General features: G+C 39.2%; 1 protein-coding gene and 1 long non-coding RNA gene across 6 annotated transcripts in view; one reads left to right on the top strand and one right to left on the bottom strand.

Annotated features, from left to right (window-relative positions):
* LOC309476979 (actinia tenebrosa protease inhibitors-like) overlaps positions 1–7,625 on the top strand; it is a 166,578-nt gene extending 158,953 nt beyond the window's left edge. For 2 of the 5 annotated variants that reach the window (XM_082140126.1, XM_082140124.1), the window contains 5 exons: positions 4,360–4,536; positions 5,218–5,394; positions 5,694–5,861; positions 6,361–6,537; positions 7,489–7,625. In XM_082140126.1, coding sequence (XP_081996252.1) covers positions 4,360–4,536; positions 5,218–5,394; positions 5,694–5,861; positions 6,361–6,537; positions 7,489–7,499 — 710 coding nt within the window. In that variant the 3' untranslated portion in view covers positions 7,500–7,625. The remainder of the gene's footprint in view (positions 1–4,359; positions 4,537–5,217; positions 5,395–5,693; positions 5,862–6,360; positions 6,538–7,488) is intronic. The other 3 variants (XM_082140125.1, XM_082140127.1, XM_082140128.1) reach the window with 3 other exon arrangements.
* Positions 1–21,996, bottom strand: part of LOC309477044 — a 199,131-nt gene that overhangs the window by 57,147 nt on the left and 119,988 nt on the right. The window lies entirely within an intron of this gene.

Consider the following 21,996-nt stretch of genomic DNA (forward strand, 5'->3'; position numbering starts at 1 on the left):
ACCATCATTGGTACCCACCCTCAGCCGATTGGCATTACAGTATTTGCAATCACAATCCCGTGGCAAAACGGAGCGTCTAAGAGAAAAGTTCTGACTGCTGACTGAACATTGGTCAGTGAGCGTCTCCCACTCAGCGCTATCAGCAGATTTAACTCCGCATAGCTAAATAAAACAGGCTGGTGGCAGACTAATAATTAATATTTCTGATGTAAATATTTCTGTGAAACGTGTAAAGTTGCACAGAAGAAAGCCCAGTAGGACCAGCCCTGTACAGTTTAAGAATCTGTAGCCATAGTAGAGGACTATTATTTTGTTGAGCAGACCTGACCTGAGTGACAACTGATGACGTCACATGCTCAGATTTGCTTGACCAATCGGCGGAAGGGGGCGTGTCAGGCCGCTCACATGTGGAAAACGAATTTTGAAGTCATTTATTCGTTTTTTGCCTGTGAACTAAAAAACGAAAACTCAAGCCGAAATCTCGTTTTTTCGTTTTTTTGAAAAAACGAATAAAGGGGCCGTTTTCTCGTTTCTGCTTATTTCATTTCAAATTGGAAAACAAACTATCAAAACGTACACGGACCCCGGACCCAGATTGGCTACACATTTGTTGTTGTGTCGGTCAGACTTCCAAACAACATATTTCAAAAACGACTTACCCAACCTTTAATACATGATCAGTTTTAAAGCAAAGTATAGAGTGTATTTTATATAAACATACATACATAGCCTACTACCGGTCAAAAGTTTTAGATCGGTAAGATTTTTAATGTTTTTAAAAGAAGTATCTTCTGCTCACCAAAGGCTGCATTTATTTGATTAAAAATACAAACAAAAACAGTCATATTGTGAAATATTATTACAATTTAAAACCGCTGTTCTCTATGTGGATATACAGTGAAGTGTAATTTATTCCTGTGATCAAAGCTGAATTATCAGCATCATTACTCCAGTCTTCAGTGTCACATGATCCTTCAGAAATCATTCTAATATGATGATTTGATGATCAAGAAACATTTATGATTATTATCAATGTTGAAAACAGTTTATAGCCTATTTTTAATTCATGATGCTATGATGAATAGAAAGTTCAAAAGAACAGCATTTATCTGAAATGGAAAGCTTTTGAAATATTAAACACTTGTATTGTATTGGATATAATCTAAATCAAACTATTGTGTATAGCAGGGGTGGGGAACGATTATCCTGGAGGGCCGCTGTCCTGCAGAGTTTAGCTCCAACCCTGAAAAAAACATTCGGCTGCCTGCAACTTCAGTGATCCTGAAGACATTGATTAGCTTCAGGTGTGTTTGATTAGTGTTGGAGCTAAACTCTGCAGGACAGTGGCCCTCCAGGATCAACGTTCCCCACCCCTGGTGTAAAGGAAAAGTATTATACTTCTTTGAGACCATTGAAAACTAGTTTGTGTATTCTGGAAGAAAAAAAAAAACCTGTTTGGCATCATATTCATATAGCCTAGAGCTCTCCTGATTGGCATCATAGCCTGGAGCTTGTCTTGCATCATAACTCTCTGACCTCATTGGAACTTTTTAAAACATGCAGACGTGTTCTATTGTTCTCCAAAACAGATCATCCCGCCCCAAACTCACGCCATTGGTTGAGCGCTAACTTAAATATTCTCTCGTCCTGAGACAAGTATGATTTTCCAGCAGTTCATTGTATGACCGTAATTGGAGAGGATGACAGCTCGAGTGTACTGCGCTGTGTTATTGTGTCTGTATGGATGCTTGAGCACAACAGAAGCTGCTCCAGGAACCACAGGTGAGATCCATGTTCTTTAACTTCATTACGCAGCCTGAAGAAATGCATGAACAATAGAGCAGGTGACCAGTGAAAGATGAACTTTGTAAATAAATAAATTGTAATATTATCTGAGTCAGTCAATAGAGTTGCCAACTGCCATTAAAACCTGAAAGAAGAAGAAGGAGTCAGTCAATAGAGAAGACTTTTATATTGAAAGGGTTGACGCCTGTTTCACACTGTGCAGTGGGTATGCGGTGCCCAGAGCCGTTAATATGAGAGTTGCGATAGTTTACACCTGGCCACTTCATGCGTTTTCTCAGATCGGATAGCTATCTGATTTATCAAAACGATTCCATTTACACCTGGTCACATAAATGTGTTTTTGCAAAACGGATTTAAATCCGATCTTCAATTCCCGCGCTATAAGCAGATTTAATGGAGTGCACGTCACCGAAAGCAACAGATATGAGCTGCATTTTATAGATCATCAGCTAATTTCAAAATCAAAGACCGCAATAAGAGAGAGCAGTAACAGCCCTGGTAAGATCATTTCGTTTCTCTACTTTTAATGATGATGATTGTGTGTTAAGCGTCTTACTTTCACTTTGATTTGCGATAGTTTGCACGTTGGCTTAATGAAGAGATTCTCAGCTTCTTATCTGTGATGCGTGTTCCAGTAGCGTCGTCATATCTGGATATAACATTACATATAGCCTATAAAACGCTCTCACATGTTTATTTATTTATTTTTTTGCATTTTTGGGAGGAGTACAATTTACATATGTGGTTTCAACAACCAGATGCATTTACGTCTGGAATGCGGCCCAGATCTCCTCCTGAAGTGGTTTGAGCGATCGGATTCAAATCCGTCTCGAATGCGTTTCGGAGGGCATTTACACCTGGTCTTTTCATGATTGGATAGCTATCCCATCTGAGAAAACGCATGAAGTGGCCAGGTGTAAACAGCCCCTTAAATAACTTGCATATGATAGCATTTTTTTTCTGGGGAGTAGCAGCAACACAACATTAATACAGTTTTTAATTTTGGAGGGAAATGGGGTGCTCCCATAATGTAGAATACAGTTACAGCAACGACCATTTGCAGCAAATTTGTGTAAATAAATGAAGGAGAGACTGCATTAGGCTGAAACTTGAGATATGGTTACTGAGTGGAATAACTATGTTCATAACATTAACGTTACTGTTAACGGGATTCATTTCAGTACATTTACATGTAACGTTACACATACTGTACACAGTACATCGTATGCATGTATTTGTGTGTGTTCTGATGAATGGTTTGAAAGGATGTAGAGGTAGATATGGGGCGCCGTTTGTAAAGCGGCTCACGCTGAAAATAACAGCAACATTGTGTCACATTTAGCTTCAAACAATGTTTAAAAAACTGACAGTCACTTTTTAGCACATTCACAACAATGTTTGTCAACGATATTTTAAATGGTTAACTTAAATCTAAATATTAAATGTTACACCTAAATGCTAAATGTTAAATCTAAATGTTGAATCTAAATGTTTCGGGTGAAACTAAATATTTACCTAATATGCAAATTCACAATTCTGGTAACCGGAAGTGGCAAAATAAAAGCTCGAGGAGGTCAGTGTGTGTTTATAGCATGGTTTATAGCATGGGTCACCAAACTAAGGCCCGCGGGCCGACTCAGGCCCGCCACCCCCCTTTGACTGGCCCCCCAGCCCCTCTGCCCCCCACTACTTGAATCGGCCCTATGAGGCAATCCCCAAAAGTCGTCATGGCATATTTTTTTTATTGCTTTTTGGAAAATAATAACATGTCTGCATCTGGTATTTTGTTTTTTTTTTTTTTTTTTTTTTTTTTTTGTAAAAAATTTATATTTAGTTATAAAATGAATTTTCGTCACCCGTCAATCAAGTGTTGATATAGTAGTGTTGATATAGTAGTGTGGACATAGTAGTGTGGATATAGTAATGGGGATGGCTGTGCCAAGCTAGTAATCTCTACTACACAATGAGGCCTGCTGGTGGTCATTTTGGTCTGGTCATACAATTCTATGTTATACAGCTGACCCGGCCCCGGCCCCCCCATCACAGTCAGGAACGATAATGTGGCCCCCAGAGAAAAATGTTTGGTGACCCCTGGTTTATAGTGTCAAATAATGAATAAAAACCATCTCATCCGAGGAAATGGACTCTTGGACATGGATTATTGTGATAATAACTACCTAAAATAATAAACACGTTTGGAGAAACTGTATTTAAAGAGTAGGCTGCTTCAATGAAAAGTGCGGGACTGTGTAGCAGTAATAGCCAGCCACGAAGGGGCTCACTTTGACTGAATGTCTATGCTATAAACCATGCTATAAACACACTGACCTCCTCGAGCTTTTATTTTGGCACTTCCGGTTACTGGCATTTTGAATTTGCATATTAGTTAAATATTTAGTTTCACCCGAAACATTTAGATTCAACATTTAGATTTACATAAGTGAGAGTGTGTGACTCAAAGATGGATTACGGCCCAGCTGAGTGGCCCATAGTGACCCAGCACACACTTCATCTTGGTGTGGTCCTAATATATAGTGTATTTTGTCCATCTAGCTGCCTGTGGACTGCCTATAGAGACTGGTCCTTGTGAAGCAATCATTCCCAGATGGGCCTTCGATTCTTCTGTGGGAAAGTGTGTGTCCTTCACATATGGAGGCTGCGGGGGCAATGGAAACAACTTCTACACCCAAAAGGAGTGTGAGGAGTCTTGCGGAGTCATGATGAGAAGAGGTAGGACACACACATTACACTGGGGGAAAACAACAACACATTATTTTCTTTAATATCGTTTATCTTATTATCAAAACTGTAAAGAGAAGCTCATATTGTGATACTTGTGTAATTTTTTTGTTTATGTTTTTGAAATGTTAATGTATCATCATGACATGGCCTGTCAGGAAAAGAAGACCCAAAAGCTGTGAATTTGTAGCAAATCAAACTTTAATTTTATGGGGTGGCCTGTCGAGTGTGTGACTCGCGGCCTAATGGTGTCCCTGACCGGCATTAGCCTAAATAAGTTGTAACATTAAGCATTTAAGTTAACTGAAATAAGTTTAAGCTGAAGCTCTAAAATTACAAACTGGAAAGAAATAACAACTTAAACTAAGCTTAAATAGCCTATAGCTAATGTAACCCTGAACATGTCAGAGTAAGGCTGCACCGACTGTATATTTCCCCCAATATACATATTTAATGCCGAACCCTGATGTTCAAACGTTCACCTATGGAAAGTCCTCGTAATTGTGAGTGTGTGTGAGTGTGTGTGTGTGTGTGTGTGTGTGTGTGTGTGAGAGAGTGTGTGAGAGTGTGTGACTCAAAGATGGATTACGGCCCAGCTGAGTGGCCCATAGTGACCCAGCACACACTTCATCTTGGTGTGGTCCTAATATATAGTGTATTTTGTCCATCTAGCTGCCTGTAGACTGCCTATAGTGCCTGGTCCTTGTGAAGTATACATTCCCAGGTGGGCCTTCGATTCTTCTGTGGGAAAGTGTGTGTTCTTCGTATATGGAGGCTGCGGGGGCAATGACAACCAGTTCAACAGCCGGAAGGAGTGTGAGGAGTCTTGCGGAGTCATGATGAGAAGAGGTAGGACACACACATTACACTGGGGGAAAACAACAACACATTATTTTCTTTAATATCGCTTATCTTATTATCAAAACTGTAAAGAGAAGCTCATATTGTGATACTTGTGTAATTTTTTGTTTGTTTTTGAAATGTTAATGTATCATCATGACATGGCCTGTCAGGAAAAGACCCAAAAGCTGTGAATTTGTATCAAATCAAAAAGGAGTGTCTGCAGAGCTGTCGCACTAAGTGTGTGTGTGTGTGTGTGTGTGTGTGTCTCTGTCTGTGTGTGTGTGTTTCTCTCTCTGTGTGTGTAGAAGCATGTAAGTCCAAGCCAGATTCCGGTCCGTGCTTCGGGATGATGGAGCGTTTCTATTACAACTCGTCCATCATGACCTGTCAGACGTTCACCTATGGAGGCTGTAAGGGGAATCAGAACAACTTTGTGACAAAAAAGGAGTGTCTGGAGAGCTGTCGCACTGAGGGTGGGTGTGTGTGTGCTTTATATGATTGAGGACACAAATTTGCATAATGACATGGATGGGTATTACACTGGTATTATAGCATAAACATGGTTAAAGAGGACATTTCCTGAGTCCTTGTAATTTAAATGGCTTAAACATACTAAACAATGTTTTATCAAAAATGTAAAAATGCAGAAAGTTTTCTGAGATGGGTAGGGTAAGGTTTCATTTCACCTATGGAAAGTCCTCACAATGATGTGTGTGTGTGAGTGAGTGAGTGAGTGAGTGAGTGAGTGAGTGAGTGAGTGAGTGAGTGAGTGAGTGAGTGAGTGAGTGAGTGAGTGAGTGAGTGAGTGAGTGAGTGAGTGAGTGAGTGAGTGAGTGAGTGAGTGAGTGAGTGAGTGAGTGAGTGATGGATGGATGGATGGATGGATTACGGCCCAGCTGAGTGGCCCATAGTGACCCAGCACACACTTCATCTTGGTGTGGTCCTAATATATAGTGTATTTTGTCCATCTAGCTGCCTGTAGACTGCCTATAGAGACTGGTCCTTGTAAAGCATACATGCCCAGGTGGGCCTTCGATTCTTCTGTGGGAAAGTGTGTGTCCTTCATATATGGAGGCTGCGGGGACAATGGCAACAACTTCTACAGCCAGAAGGAGTGTGAGGAGAATTGCGGAGTCATGATGAGAAGAGGTAGGACACACACATTACACTGGGGGAAAACAACACATTATTTTCTTTAAAGGGGGGGGTGAAATGCTATGTCATGCATACTGAGTTTTTTACACTGTTAAAGAGTTGGATTCCCATGCTAAACATGGACAAAGTTTCAAAAATTAAATTGTACGTTTGAAGGAGTATTTCTGTGGCAAAAATTGTCCTTCCGGTTTGTCACAAGTTTTGGAAAGTTTTTTTCGAGTATGGGTCTGTGTGACGTCAGCTGGGGCGGAATTTCCTTACATGGGTCCTAAGGGCACTTCTCCCGGAAGAGCGCGAGCGCGCACTCGTAGACCAGAGAGAGAAGAGAGAGAAAGCAGTACCTCATCAAAGCGCTCTGCTCGGCTTTAGGGAAGTCAATGTCACCAAAGAAGTGGGTTTTTGGTTGCCAGGGCAAGACAACCCTGCACAGATTCCTAAAGAACCCAGCGTTAAGGGACCAGTGGATGGAGTTTGTTTTTCCAGAGCATCAATGGAGTTGTGTAAGACTGTTTGTTCCCTGCATTTCGACAATGATTGTTTTATAAACAAAGCCCAGATCGACGGATTTGCAGATCGTCTAATGCTTTAGTATCGAGCAGTCACAATGATAAAGGTTTGCGGTCGCAGGCGGTGAGTAAAACTGCTTCAAATGTCTCTGTGTGTAAAGCACAGCTTTAGCTCCGCCCACACGGCCCGCCTCCAGCCGCTCGTTTTTTTCCGGAAAGACTCGGTACAGCCTATCTTTCTTTTATAAATATAATAAAACTAAAGACTTTTTGGAGATATGAAGGATGCAATACTACTCTATAGGTACTCAAGATTAACATGAGATTGAGTGAAAATGAGCATTTCACCCCCCCCTTTAATATAGTTTATCTTATCAAAACTGTAAAGAGAAGCTCATATTGTGATACTTGTGTAATTTTTTTGTTTTTGGATTTGCAGGAGATGACTAGTTTCTCACAGTGAAGAGAATGCTGTGAATAAGAAAGGAGCATTTCTTTGTTTTAAAACAGAAAAGTGCAACATGGATCTGTTTCCACAAGGCATTTACTTCAACATTAACACAATAAATGGAAACCTGTTAAATTGTCTGGTTGTGCAGTTTCTTTTTATACATTTTAAGATGCTGTGGTTCTGTTCTTGGGTGTGTTTTTATTTTTTTTATTTTTTTTATTTTTTTTTATTAAATAAAATGTAATAATTAATTTAAATGTATTTAATTTAGTTTAAAATTTATTTTATTTAAATTTTAGGGATCTGCTCTATTTTCCTCTCACTGAATATTTTCCCTGGATTCCCCAACGGTTTTTCTTTTCTTTTCTTTTTCATAAAAGAGGTGGAAGATACCAGATCAAGTTACTCACTGGTTACTGTAAGGGTTTATGATTTATTATAATTTATACATTTTTTTTATAATAATCTAAATTTTATAATTTATATAATTTACATTTATAATTTATTGTATATAATTAAACCATGCTGCTAAACCACAACAACGTTAATTTGTCTAATTAATTTAGACGCGTAAATGATTTAGCTGTTGTTTATTATAATCAGACAAATTCAGGTATTTGAGCCTTGAAAGGGACTTTGTTTGAGCTCTTTATTAGAGTATATTTTCCTATAGCAAAAGTTCATTTCATTTAAGTGAGTGATTATGTAAGACAGGCAGGTACAATGCATGCAAGACTTGTGTATACTATAGGGTGCCATGTTGATGACTGGTGGATAGAGGAACAATGGGGTGTGTTGCAGCAGCAATATTCATATGATCCGCGTCTCTTCCGCGGATCATTGTGCTTTTAATAGCTCTTTTTACTATCAAACACGTCCCGCAATTTAGAAACGGCAAACACTGCATTTTACAACAATCACCGATTGTGCTCAGTGCTGATTCTGACTTAGCCTAAGTTTGGGGAGAAATGACAGCGCGCTGTGATGGGAAAGATGACGCGCTAGACGAACACGGCTAGTTTTTAATAGTTTTACCTCACATATCATCTTTTTATAATCCTTGGAAGCCGAAATCGAAAATAAAATTAGATTAACTACCTAGATCAGATGTATATTTCATGGGCAGACTCTCTCGAAGCACTCGGCAGATATCATGAACATCGTCAGATAGCTTTGTGAAATACTCAACTCAAAAGTCCATTGGATGTGCATCAAACTAACAATAACTTCACTGCTACACGTGAATGACGCGTAACGTCTGCCACTACACTTCACTGCCACACGTGGTTTACATGACATCTGCGCCGTAAATTTAATGGAATAAATAGCACAAAAAAAAAGAAAAAATAAGACGTTGAGTGAGACGTTCATTGAGACGAGTGTGTGCTGCAAAGTTACATTAAAGAGCCTAACGGAACGCCATATGTTCATGTGTTGGTCAGCCTGGGACTCCAAATAGAGATATCCTCACACTTGGCATTTATCTTCACAGAAGACATAGAAAGGTTATGATGTTAACAGGAGAGATGAAACACAATAATAGTGTCCCAGCATTTATCAGCAATTTTTGGGCACTTGTAGAGGCTGAGTTAATGAACGAATTGATCAGCTGGAGCCAAGTGAGTGTTTTTTGCAGAATACAGATGATTTAATTTAAACAGATGAACAGATTTAATTTAACTTCTGTTTATATTAGATAATTGTTATATAGTGGTTCTTTATTTACAGTATTACATGTCTTGTATATATCATAATACAAGCAACAAACAGTACAAATAATACAGTATACAAATAATATTAAAGGCAGGGTTGGCATTTAAAAAAAAAAAAAAAAAAATTTCAAATTAGTTTAAAGGAACACTCCACCCATTTGCATTAAGCTTTGCAATGTTAGAAACCCAGTCATACTATTGAATGGTCGTGCAACATTTTCTCATTTTCCCCTGAGACGAGAGAAATCTGTACCTCTTTACACTTCCTCCTACAATGACGCAAAAATCGTCATTTTGCGTCATTGTAGTGTAAGAGGGGGGGATTTCTTTTAAGACTACAAGCATGTAACAATATTAGCTCAAAGGGGAAATATTAATAATAATCCATAATTATTAATATTTGGGTCAGTTAATTAGATTAACTTTGAGGTAAGCCAAATTAATATTACAATCAATTAATCAGTTCCAACAAACTCTTTGATTATTCATTTATTCTAAGGAAAATGTATCTTCATGGTCGCTGAAAATTAATTATTCCTTATCATGTACAGCAATTTAGAGCATGTAACAAGATCAAGATCGTAAAAGGGACTTTGTATGCAAACAGAGGATCAGAAACCAAATTCATAATTATGCACAAGTTTTATTAACTAAATCACAAACATAACTAAACTAAGCAAAACAAACAAACAAACATACATACATTCATCCATCCATACATGCATAGGTCAAGTGGTGAGTGTTATGGAACCGGAAACAGGAAATAGAACTATGGAGCAAGATCTATTTTAGTATGAAAAGAACCATCAGCTTATTTCATAGCACCTCATTAAATACTTGCATGGTCAGTTGCAAATCGTGGACAATTCTTGAAGTGGTTGAAAAATGAGTCCGTTGGTGGGTCCGTGAGGGTCAAAAGTCATGGTGCAAGTTGCCATCTTGTGGTTCCGAAGCTGTTGGGGGTCGGAGCTTGCATGGTGGCTTCGAGCACGTGGCTTCGAGCACATGGCTGTGGTGAGTCGAAGCCTGCTGTCCTGGCCTGCTGAGTGCATGCTGGCTGGTGTGGCCTCCTGAAGTGCCAGCAAGGTCAGGAGTTGATCGTTGCCTATTCAATGATGGTAAAGTTGCAGTTTTTCTGTATTGAAGAAAAGGCAGTCTATCTCCCTCTGGGGAGCGTGAAAGCATGGCAGGCAGTGCTCTGGCCTGCTGGATCCAGGGCCATGGGCCCCAGTGGTGGGGGAGGGGCCCCCAATGCGAGGAGTACAGTGGAGGCCAGCAGCACAAACACAAAAAGTGGGCTGATCTAGTGAAAAGGCCTTTTTAAAGCTTGACAAAGGACAGCCCTATGCAGGCTGGTTCACCCAATGAGAAGGGTAGAATTTCTGGCGGGAGTTTTCTCTGTCACCAGGATTTACAAGCCTTTGTCTTAAAGGACAATTCCGGTATTTAACACTTTGAGTCTATTTTGTAGTTCGTTTTGGAAGAACAAGATTTTGACAATGGTTCCTGTCGCGACTTTTTGACTATTTTAGAATTGCCCATGACCGCTTTAGAATGGGAGTCAATGGCCAGGCACAAACATGCCCTTAAAACAACCCTTAAAGGGTTAGTTCACCCAAAAATTCTGTCAGTAATTACTCACCCTCATGTTGTTCCAATCATGTAAGACTTTCGTTCATCTTCGGATCACAAATTAAGATATTGTTGATTAAATCTGAGAGTTATCTCACTCCTCCATAGGCTTCCAGAGGGACCGAAACTCGCCGGCCCAGAAAGTCAGTGAAGAAAATGTTGAAATAGTCCAAGTGACTACAGTGGCTCTACATTAAGTTTATCATGCGACGACAATACTTTTTGTGCGAAAAAACAACAAAAATAACGACTTTATTCAACTATTAGTGTTCTTCAATGTGGGCCTCTGACGAGAGTTCACGGGAGCGCCACGACGCATGCGCGAGAACTGAGATTACGGCGTTCTTCTTCTACTACTACTTGTTACATTTACATTTACATTTACATTTACATTTATTCATTTAGCTGACGCTTTTATACAAAGCGACTTACAATTGCTATATATGTCAGAGGTCGCACGCCTCTGGAGCAACTAGGGGTTAAGTGTCTTGCTCAGGGACACATTGGTGTCTCACAGTGGATTCGAACCCGGGTCTCTCACACCAAAGGCATGTGTCTTATCCATTGCGCCACCACCACCCCTGTTACTGGCTGCTCACTCCTTAGGAGTATTATCGCCATCTACTGTACAAGATGACGTCCCGACATTGCCGGGAGCGCAAAACGGTCTGTTTACAAGCAGATGAAGACGCGCGCTGTATGTAAAACTGTATTCGTAAATATGTCCGCAGATTTCGATGTAGATGAAGATTTGATTTTTTTTTAACCAACCATACTTATTCGAACCAGAATACACAGACATTGAACTACAAGAGATGGAAGATGCTGCAACACAACCGCAGTCTGCTTCTGAAAGACAGAGAGCATTGGACAGCTGATGGTGTAAATGTAATCAGTGCCAAGCGATGCCTACTGAGGCCATCCTTAAAAATATTTTGGTTTGCCGTAACAGCCAAAAAAAAAAAAAAAAAAAAAAAAAAAGGTGTCGGTTGGTCGGTCTATATATAGCCTATATTCTTTCTTCTTTTTTTTTAAAGATTCAATGTAGAGTTTTGGTTCATTTAAGAGACGAGCGCGCGGGCGCCTCCATGTCCTGATTATTATTTTTATTATTTTTTTATTTTTTTTATTTTTTTTATTGCAATTTTAACAAACAGAACAAGTCGATACATACAAGAAATATAAACAATCTTTCAAAACAAAAGAGAAATTATGATTCAGTATACATTAAAAGAGGAAATGTGAAAAAAAATGTAATCTATTCAACAATAGTCTTAAAAAGGAAAAAGAGAGAAGAGAAGAAAAAAGAAAGCAGATGAAGACGCGCGCTGTATCTAAAACTGTATTCGTAAATATGTCCGCAGATTTCGATGTAGATGAAGATTTGATTTTTTTTTAACCAACCATACTTATTCGAACCAGAATACACAGACATTGAACTACAAGAGATGGAAGATGCTGCAACACAACCGCAGTCTGCTTCTGAAAGACAGAGAGCATTGGACAGCTGATGGTGTAAATGTAATCAGTGCCAAGCGATGCCTACTGAGGCCATCCTTAAAAATATTTTGGTTTGCCGTAACAGCCAAAAAAAAAAAGAAAAAAAAAAGGGGTCGGTTGGTCGGTCTATATATAGCCTATTCTTTCTTCTTTTTTTTTTAAAGATTCAATGTAGAGTTTTGGTTCATTTAAGAGACGAGCGCGCGGGCGCCTCCATGTCCTGATTATTATTATTTTTTTTTTATTGCAATTTTAACAAACAGAACAAGTCGATACATACAAGAAATATAAACAATCTTTCAAAACAAAAGAGAAATTATGATTCAGTATACATTAAAAGAGGAAATGTGAAAAAAAAATGTAATCTATTCAACAATAGTCTTAAAAAGGAAAAAGAGAGAAGAGAAGAAAAAAGAAAGAAGAGGGCACCAAAAAGAAAAACATATTAAGGGAGAATATTAAACATGGCACAAATTCTGGATGTTTTCATTGCTTTCTTGTTGACAGAAGTTGAAATTGTATTTAAATACATCTTCAATTCTTCTTTGAAAAAGCTAAAGAGGGGTTTACTTTTCATATATTTACATTTTATGGATATGAAACTTTCCAATATATAAAAGAAGGTTTATACAAAAACTTGCATTAATTAGATTCTTGTCTTTGACATAAAACCCCAAAAGAATGTGTCTAAATGATAAAGAAAAGTTACAAAAAACCTTTTGGACAATCAGAGCATCAATATTATTCCAGAAAGACCGAGCAAAAGGACATTCCCAATCCATGTCCTGATTATATTGCCTGCATGCTACAATTAATACAAAACAAAATTCACTTTAAAGAAAGGCTTTCTACAAAAAGCCTACAGTAGCCTACAGAGAAATTTAATGTCGGAGCATCTTGCAGGTGAGCATGTGGGGGGAGAGACGATTTTCGATCAATCATCAAATATTATATTATTTTGCTTTTGTAAAACTGTATTCGTAATGTATGTAACTGTATGTCCCAATCGATGCAGCACACGCTCTCCTGTTCAGGCCATCCTTAAAAATAGTCTTGTTTGCCATAACCCGACCGACCCTGTCAATTTAGGACCGACCCAATAAATAATTTTTTTACCCTTTTGGACTAAAAAAGTCCCCTTTGGTTTTTAAGTTGATAAAAAAACGACTTGCCGGTTGTAAACTTGCGTTAACTTGCTAAAGAATATAGGCTATATATAGACCGACCAACCGACACCTTTTTTTTTTTTTTTTTTTTTTTTTGGCTGTTACGGCAAACCAAAATATTTTTAAGGATGGCCTCAGTAGGCATCGCTTGGCACTGATTACATTTACACCATCAGCTGTCCAATGCTCTCTGTCTTTCAGAAGCAGACTGCGGTTGTGTTGCAGCATCTTCCATCTCTTGTAGTTCAATGTCTGTGTATTCTGGTTCGAATAAGTATGGTTGGTTAAAAAAAAATCAAATCTTCATCTACATCGAAATCTGCGGACATATTTACGAATACAGTTTTACATACAGCGCGCGTCTTCATCTGCTTGTAAACAGACCGTTTTGCGCTCCCGGCAATGTCGGGACGTCATCTTGTACAGTAGATGGCGATAATACTCCTAAGGAGTGAGCAGCCAGTAACAAGTAGTAGTAGAAGAAGAACGCCGTAATCTCAGTTCTCGCGCATGCGTCGTGGCGCTCCCGTGAACTCTCGTCAGAGGCCCACATTGAAGAACACTAATAGTTGAATAAAGTCGTTATTTTTGTTGTTTTTTCGCACAAAAGGTATTGTCGTCGCATGATAAACTTAATGTAGAGCCACTGTAGTCACTTGGACTATTTCAACATTTTCTTCACTGACTTTCTGGGCCGGCGAGTTTCGGTCCCTCTGGAAGCCTATGGAGGAGTGAGATAGCTCTCAGATTTAATCAAAAATATCTTAATTTGTGATCCGAAGATGAACGAAAGTCTTACATGATTGGAACAACATGAGGGTGAGTAATTACTGACAGAATTTTCATTTTTGGGTGAACTAACCCTTTAACGTTCGTTTTCAAAACTGTGCAACTCACCGAGTGGTTAGTGGTGTTCGTTGATGTTCCAAAACAAGTAGCGTAGCGAAATACAGTTTCTGTTGTGTTTTTTTTGGGCATTTTGTAAAATCCATTGATTTCCGTTGGAGGACACATTGCTCGTTGATATTACTGCGCTACCGGAAACGGAAAGGATGCTGTTTACATTTGATTGTAGTCTTTTAGGTATTTTCGCTCGGTTCTCTGTCTCTCAGAAGGCTAGCGTGAGCAGAGCAACGGAAGTTGCGGAAGTTTATACGCGGTTGTGAGGTATCTGAAAAAATAGTTCCACTATAGAAAAATAAATGGATTGAAATCATATATTGCGCCGATATATTTGTTTTTAATCATCAACGAACACCACTAACCACTCGGTGAGTTGCACAGTTTTGAAAACGAACGTTAAGGGTTGTTTTAAGGACATGTTTGTGCATGGCCATTGACTCCCATTCTAAAGCGGTCATGGGCAATTCTAAAATAGTCAAAAAGTCGCGACAGGAACCATTGTCAAAATTTCTTTGTCCACCACTCTTGTTCATCCAAAACAAACTACAAAATAGACTTAAAGGGGTGGTTCGGGATTTTTGACATCGGACCTCATTTTTAAGTCAGCCTGGTTGTTATTCATCAGTGGAGAAAAAAAAACAAAACAATTATCCAGTCCTTATATTTGGATAGTTAGCCGATGCTAGGCTAGCGCGAGTCAATGGTATATGTGTTAGCCAGCCATTAAAAAACGTTTTACCCACTCCACAGTGCACCAAACGCAAATCAATTATAACACTAGACTATCGATGTATATGTCCGTTGAGAGAATAATGTTAGAAATCAAACTTACCTTTCATCACATTGCATTAGTTATAATTTGTTCCCTGTAATCATAAGCCTTGTCTACAGCAGCAGCGGAGTGATATTGATTACCTAGGCAACCGAGTGAGCCGGTACACACATGACGTTAGCTGGATGTAACGACTGTAGTGCGCTTCTGTTCTGTGTTTACTTTTTGCCGCATTACTAACCGGAGCAAAGTAAAATTCCGCAGCTGCTGAGAAACTAGTTCCTTTGGGATCATTGAGATGAAAGGTAAGTTTGATTTCTAACATTATTCTCTCAACGGACATATACATCGATAGTCTAGTGTTATAATTGATTTGCGTTTGGTGCACTGTGGAGTGGGTAAAACGGTTTTTAATGGCTGGCTAACACATATACCATTGACTCGCGCTAGCCTAGCATCGGCTAACTATCCAAATATAAGGACTGGATAATTTTTTTTTTTTAAATGTCTCCACTGATGAATAACAACCAGGCTGACTTAAAAATGAGGTCCGATGTCAAAAATCCCGAACCACCCCTTTAAAGTGTTAAATACCGGAATTGTCCTTTAAGAGTGCTCACTCGGGCTGGCATGCTGAATTGGTGTTTGATGACACAACTATGAAAGATTCTTGTAATACTAATATGTTGCACAGCTATTGGCATAGGCCTATCATGTACACAATCATTTCGATCTTCAGAGTACCAATTTATCGAGACCAAACATGGTATAAGTGGGTTACATTGACCGTTGGTCCTGTAATAACTACATAGTGTCAAAGAGATCATAGTATCAAAAGAATTATTAAAAGACAAAACACATAACAGTAAATCATTCTCAAAATGTTCTGGAATGCATGTTAATTTCATGTTAGTCAATTCATCAATAAATGAATGCAGGAGAGTCTGTTTAGCAGATTGTTTCTGTCTTTCCATGGTCTTTCTCTTGCATTTGGCCACATTCTTTAACACCCATAAAACCTTATCTGATCGTAAAACTCTCTGTGTTCCCTGTAACAAGACACCGTCCTGCCAGTGTGTTAGCCTCATTTGGGATGTTCGTTTTTGGTGAAGGTTTCACAGTGAGTTTGCTGGATTATTCATTAAATAAATGAATAATTTGTGTGTGTCCGATTGGCCCAGATTCTACAAGCACTAGTTCCCACCCTTTCAAACCCGCCCATAGGAGGTTGGACCTAATGCGCTAACAGACCTATCACAGATCAGTGCCAGTGCGTTTCATCTCACCGGCAGAAACCTGCAGAAAACCTGGACGAAGAAAGCTGAGTAGTAGGGGTTACCATACTCTTTTTCCCGGACATGTCCGGCCGTCGAGATCGTCCAAAATGTCCGGGATTCGCCGTTTGCTTTCTGCAGTCGCCATTCATTGTTTACATGCACACCTTTTGTTTCAATCTAACTGAATTCATTCCGATTGGTGAATCTGAATGTAGTGTTAACATGAACGCTAAACAAGTGATCGGTTGATGTGCGTTTTAACATTGCTAAGAAAATACCCGCTCCTCCGTGAGATGGAAATTTTTTCGGGATCTTCGGAGGACTGAGGAGATTGTGTTTACTTTATTTTAACAAGCCTCTTGTCGTACTGCAATCAATTTTTTAAAAAGTGTGCAGAATCCACTCTCCCTGCGTGCATTCTGCGAGAGTGAGGGCGGAGCGTTGATTTTGCGGCTTTACTTCCTGCTCACTACTGCGCAGGTCTGGACCCGAGATCGCTACTGCGCAGGTCTGGACCCGAGATCGCTACTGCGCAGGTCTGGACCCGAGATCGCTACTGCGCAGTCTATGGTAAGAACAGGTCCAGTCTAGTCACTCTGATGTTAAGGTCTTTATTTTCCTTCCAAATCAGGTATAAGATATGTGTGTGTGTATGTAGATTTTTTAGAGTCACTTATTTGCTCTTAAAAGTCTTTTAAAATGTCAATGACGTCATACACATCGTACGACCAGACATATTGCTTTACGGCAATCCTTCAGTCACTTTGGTGCTTTCGTGCTAACCCTAACCCTAACCCTAACCCTAACAGCTGACACAGGTAAATACACGGGCTAGAAGAGTTTTTGTTTTGTTTGTTTTTGGTCCCGCTTTGGATGCCACGATGCCATCAAGCGGTTTCTCTGGTCGTCATCAGTCCTTCACTGACCAATCAGCGTTCACTAGCAGAATGCTAGCTTGTTATGGGCAACAACAACTCAACCTGTAAGAAATTGAAAGGACATAAGTACTCGTTCATTCAACTTTCGACCTATAACCCATGTTGAACTTACAAAACCTACAATCAAATCTGAGATTTCTCAATGGCAATCGGGTGAAAGAGACACATTTAGCCGTCTAGCCCCATAGACTCCCATTCATTCTGCACTCATGGGCGATCACCCCCAGTGGAACTCTGGTGGAACTACAACCAAAATTTGGTACAATAGGACTTAATAGGGAGTGGCCAGGCTCTCCGAAGACGGGCTCTGATGTGAGTCTGATCTGCTCCATTGGGCTGTGATTATGGGGCGTGTTTAAACCGAACCAGGAAAGAAAATGCCTCTGCACTCAATTGGATAGACCTACAACCAATCAGAGCAACGGAGTAAGTGACGTATGTTCTTCATTCATGTTTCCGATCGACAAATGTCTTGATCGCGGTTCTCTGTTCCTCTTTTCAAATGAATGCGCTGTGGATATCTTCTATAACAGACGCGATGGCAGAATCTGCACATAATGTTTCATAAAGTTCGGGAGGAGCACGTTCACATAATCAATCCAATCAACTTGTCATCAAACTATTACCATGTCTACCTTATCAGAATGAGAGGAAGCATATATTCACTCTGTCGACTCACCTAACATTCTTTGACAGTTTCCAGCATCCGACTCTCGGCTTGTTCTTCCACAGCCAGGAATACGGGGGGAGTACTTTGGGTTCGGGCCGAATACCGAGCCCGGAGCCTCTCCTCGGACAGCACGCCAAATATGCATTTATTCTATCTGACTTATTTGTAAGTGTGAAATCTCAATTCTCCAGCGGCAGCCATCTTTGTTGTAAACGAATTCAACCTAAGCGCTCGTTGGTGACGTGGATGATTACGTTACTGTTGATCATCTGTCCATCATCGTATAAAGCCCGCCCTGACAATTTGATTGGTCTGAACATCTTTGGTTCGGGCATATTTGCTCCACAATGGATCAAGTCCAGACCAAACTTACCGACCTAAAAATGTTGTGGGCGGGGCTAAGTTCGGCTGGCATCCAGGCTAGGCAATGACTGTTGACAAGGACAAATGTAAAGTACAAAGCAGTGGCTCACTTTTGCCACAAATACACTTACGCCTGCTTCACACATAGCCCACTCCGTCTGCAGTGTGTAGGCCCTATGCAGTGTTTGCCCTATTTATATGCCCTATTTACCATATGTTCACAGGTTAGAGCTTCACACTTTAGTGCACGCGGAGGCGCTAGTTCCAGTAGCGGATATAGCAGCTTTTTTTCAACAACTTTGTTGTTCTTACTCCGTCAGCAGTGCAGTGTACAGTCTCACCTGTAGTAACTCAATCTGGTCACTAGGAACGCACTACAGGTAATTTTTTTCCTACTTCTATAAAGTGTGGCTCTTATCCAGGTCCTTTTCCCCTTCAACTTCATACAAGCCAAAGTTACATAAAGTTACAAAGTAAATATTGCTATACTGTATGGGGTCATATACAAAATATGACAATTTAAAGCTCAATACCATTTTCCTCGAGACAAAGACAGATAATACAGCACATGTACATTCACACTCACTATCCTCGTGGGACCCAGGAATAGACTTTTGTCCACTGTAGTGGACATTATATTTTAGTGAATTTCTCTGACATCATACATGTCACATGTCACACCTGGGTGTCTGTAAAGAGCACATTCAGGACTTTCCAGAGACACCAAATGTTTGGAGGTTTCACCATGGACACAACTTCTCCTTGGTCTTTAAAAATGTCTGACATTAATTTAGTGATCAAATTTAGGAAATATGATAATATATTGTCGTCATAATTTAAATCGGACTACTTTTCAAATTGTATTTCATAAACCAACATCTCAGGAAAACGTTATGGGGTTTCAAATAAAAAAAATGACTTTCTGTTCCAGAACAGGGCATTGATTTCATACGTGTGTCCACTGTAGAGACATCAGGACTTACATCATGTTTATCAGGCATTCTGGGAGACACCACAAGTGTATATGGAAATAAATTATACATCAATATTCCTATGAAATATTACATATTATTATTAAAATGTTGCTAATTATTACTCCAATTATTACACTTCTTTTCATTAAATGTTGCTCCAAGAACACATTAATGTGCAAATTAGATACAGTATTGATACATTGCATTGAATGTGAATATTAATTTATGGCCATTTTACCAACATATTTGCATAAAGTAAAATGGTGTATCAATTCATTCCGTTATATCTTTCATAACATAGTTGAGAATCATCTTTATACAAACTTTGGTCAAAAAAAATCCTGAAACCCCCAAATTTATTGGTGATTGAAAAAAAATTATCCATTGTGTTTGACTATACATAATTTCATGTAATTTTTTTTTTAAACAATTTAGACCACTACAGAGGAAAGAGCATAACATATGAATAAAATATTATTTTTCAAAAAATATTATTTTACCATTTGTTTCTTACGCTCTAAACAATGTGGTGACATGGAAAAAAAAAACTACATTCAAAAAACTTTTTTTAGTAAGAATTACAATTAGAGAGCTCTCTAATTTATTGCAGAGCTCTTTAATTTAATTACAGTGCTCTGCAATTATACATATCTTTAATTAATTTTTTTACTAGTAAGAAGAGCTCCGTAATTAAAAATGAATGGAAGTCAATGGAGACATATGACTAGTAAAAATTCATTTGTAGAGCTCTCTAATTGGAATTGCTACTAGTAAAAATTCATTTGTAGAGCTCTCTAATTGGAATTGCTACTAGTAAGAATTCATTTGTAGAGCTCTCTAATTTAATTCTTACTAGTAAAAAATGCAAATACGACGAGTAACGCTGGGTACAATTTAAGCTAAAATGGCTTGCCATAGATCTCCTCCCGGGGCCAGAATCGAGACCTCGTCTGATGCATAAAAAGTGCAATAAAAGTGGCTTGTGATGATCTGCAGAGATCCTGTGAGAGTTTCTGTGTCTCAGACCTAAATATAACTAATTATAATTATACCTCAGTATAATGTTTTACACACTTTCTGGTAATGAAAAGTCGCAGCACTTTGTGTTTATGATTGTAAATGTTCTGTTAGTGTAACAGTGTGCTCATGTTGTGTTTCTGACCCAGCTCTCATCAACCTTTAGCCTATAAGTTACAAAACAAATGTTATGAAGTGGTTTTTTGATTTTCATAACCGCTTTAAAAATCAGCCACTGCTTGTTTTGTTTAAACAAATTTACACTGACAAAATTAAGACTGTACAGGCAAATCTCTGGCCTAAAATGCCATACATTTGTATTTATACTTTGCAGATATCTTTATATAGTGTTAAATATGAAGAGTTCAGATGCAAAAGCCTCTATAAGTGCCATCTGAAATTTTCTTCTAAAATTAGCATTTTTATTAAGCTTGTATATTTAGTTCAGTAATTTCACTTTAATGACAATTAATAAGTAATTTTCATTGCCATTAAAGTGAAATAACTGAACATGAACATACAAGCTTGATAAAAATGATCATTCTAGAAGAAGATTTCAGATGGCACTCAGAGGCTTTTGCATAAATAAAATGTAATTGTATTTTTTACATTTTGTAATCTCTATTTGGAGGCGTGAACAGTTTATAGAACTGTATTGTAATGAAATGGGAACCATTTTGAATAGAAATTCTTTGCTTATAACACTATATTTCTTTGCTTTATTTCATAGCTTCTTTGCTTGGTGTTTAGTTGATCTAGTTGTCTGAGTAAGTGTTCTCGAACTCTGAGACATTCTCTTTTCTCTTACCTGTGGATTATTCCCTTCTCTGTTTTATTTTTGTGGACTTTCTCCTCTGGAGGTTTTTGCTTAAGATATTTTTTTTTTAATTTTTTTTATTTTTTTTAAATGTTGCTTTAGTTCTCTTACGAGAGGTACTCTCGTACTGCGTAATATCTTACGCTAGGGGGAAATCTCTTTTCCGCGAGATACTGAAGCCAAAAAATTATCCTTAATTTTGAAATAATGTAAAACGCGTTGCGGCAGCATGCAGACATAGGCGAGACAGCTCGCGCGCCTATTGGCTGCCCTGCGGCAACTGCAGCAGCCTATCGATAAGGCCCTATCGTGACGTCATCACCAATGGGGGCGCTTCGCGCCCCATACGTCACGTCCCGCCGAAACGGGCGTGGCCTGGGGCTATAAATATAGCATCGAAAGGCTAGCTTACCGATTTTTCATCTCTTCAGCGGAGCTCACGCATCGCTGGATCCAGAGAGAAGAAGCCGCGCCGTGGAAACAGCATTTCAGCGGGACGAGTTCGGTACCTGGAGTCGCTGGCCGCGCCGCCTTCAACCACCGTTCCTGCTACGCTATCCGGCGTTATATCCTTTCATTGCATTGTGTGTGTTCGCCGCCGCGACTCACACTCCCTTTCTAAAAGAGCAGAGCGTCTTTTTCAAGATGTCTCGTCCATCCTGTGGCTCGTGCCGAGCCCCACTCAGCGACGGGGACCGCCATGTCATCTGCGTTTCCTGCCTGGGTGAAGGACATGCGGCTCTAGCGCTCGCTGA

This window comes from Leuciscus leuciscus (genome assembly GCF_965113295.1).
Source record: "Leuciscus leuciscus genome assembly, chromosome: 16".
In the NCBI taxonomy this organism is placed as follows: domain Eukaryota; kingdom Metazoa; phylum Chordata; class Actinopteri; order Cypriniformes; family Leuciscidae; genus Leuciscus; species Leuciscus leuciscus.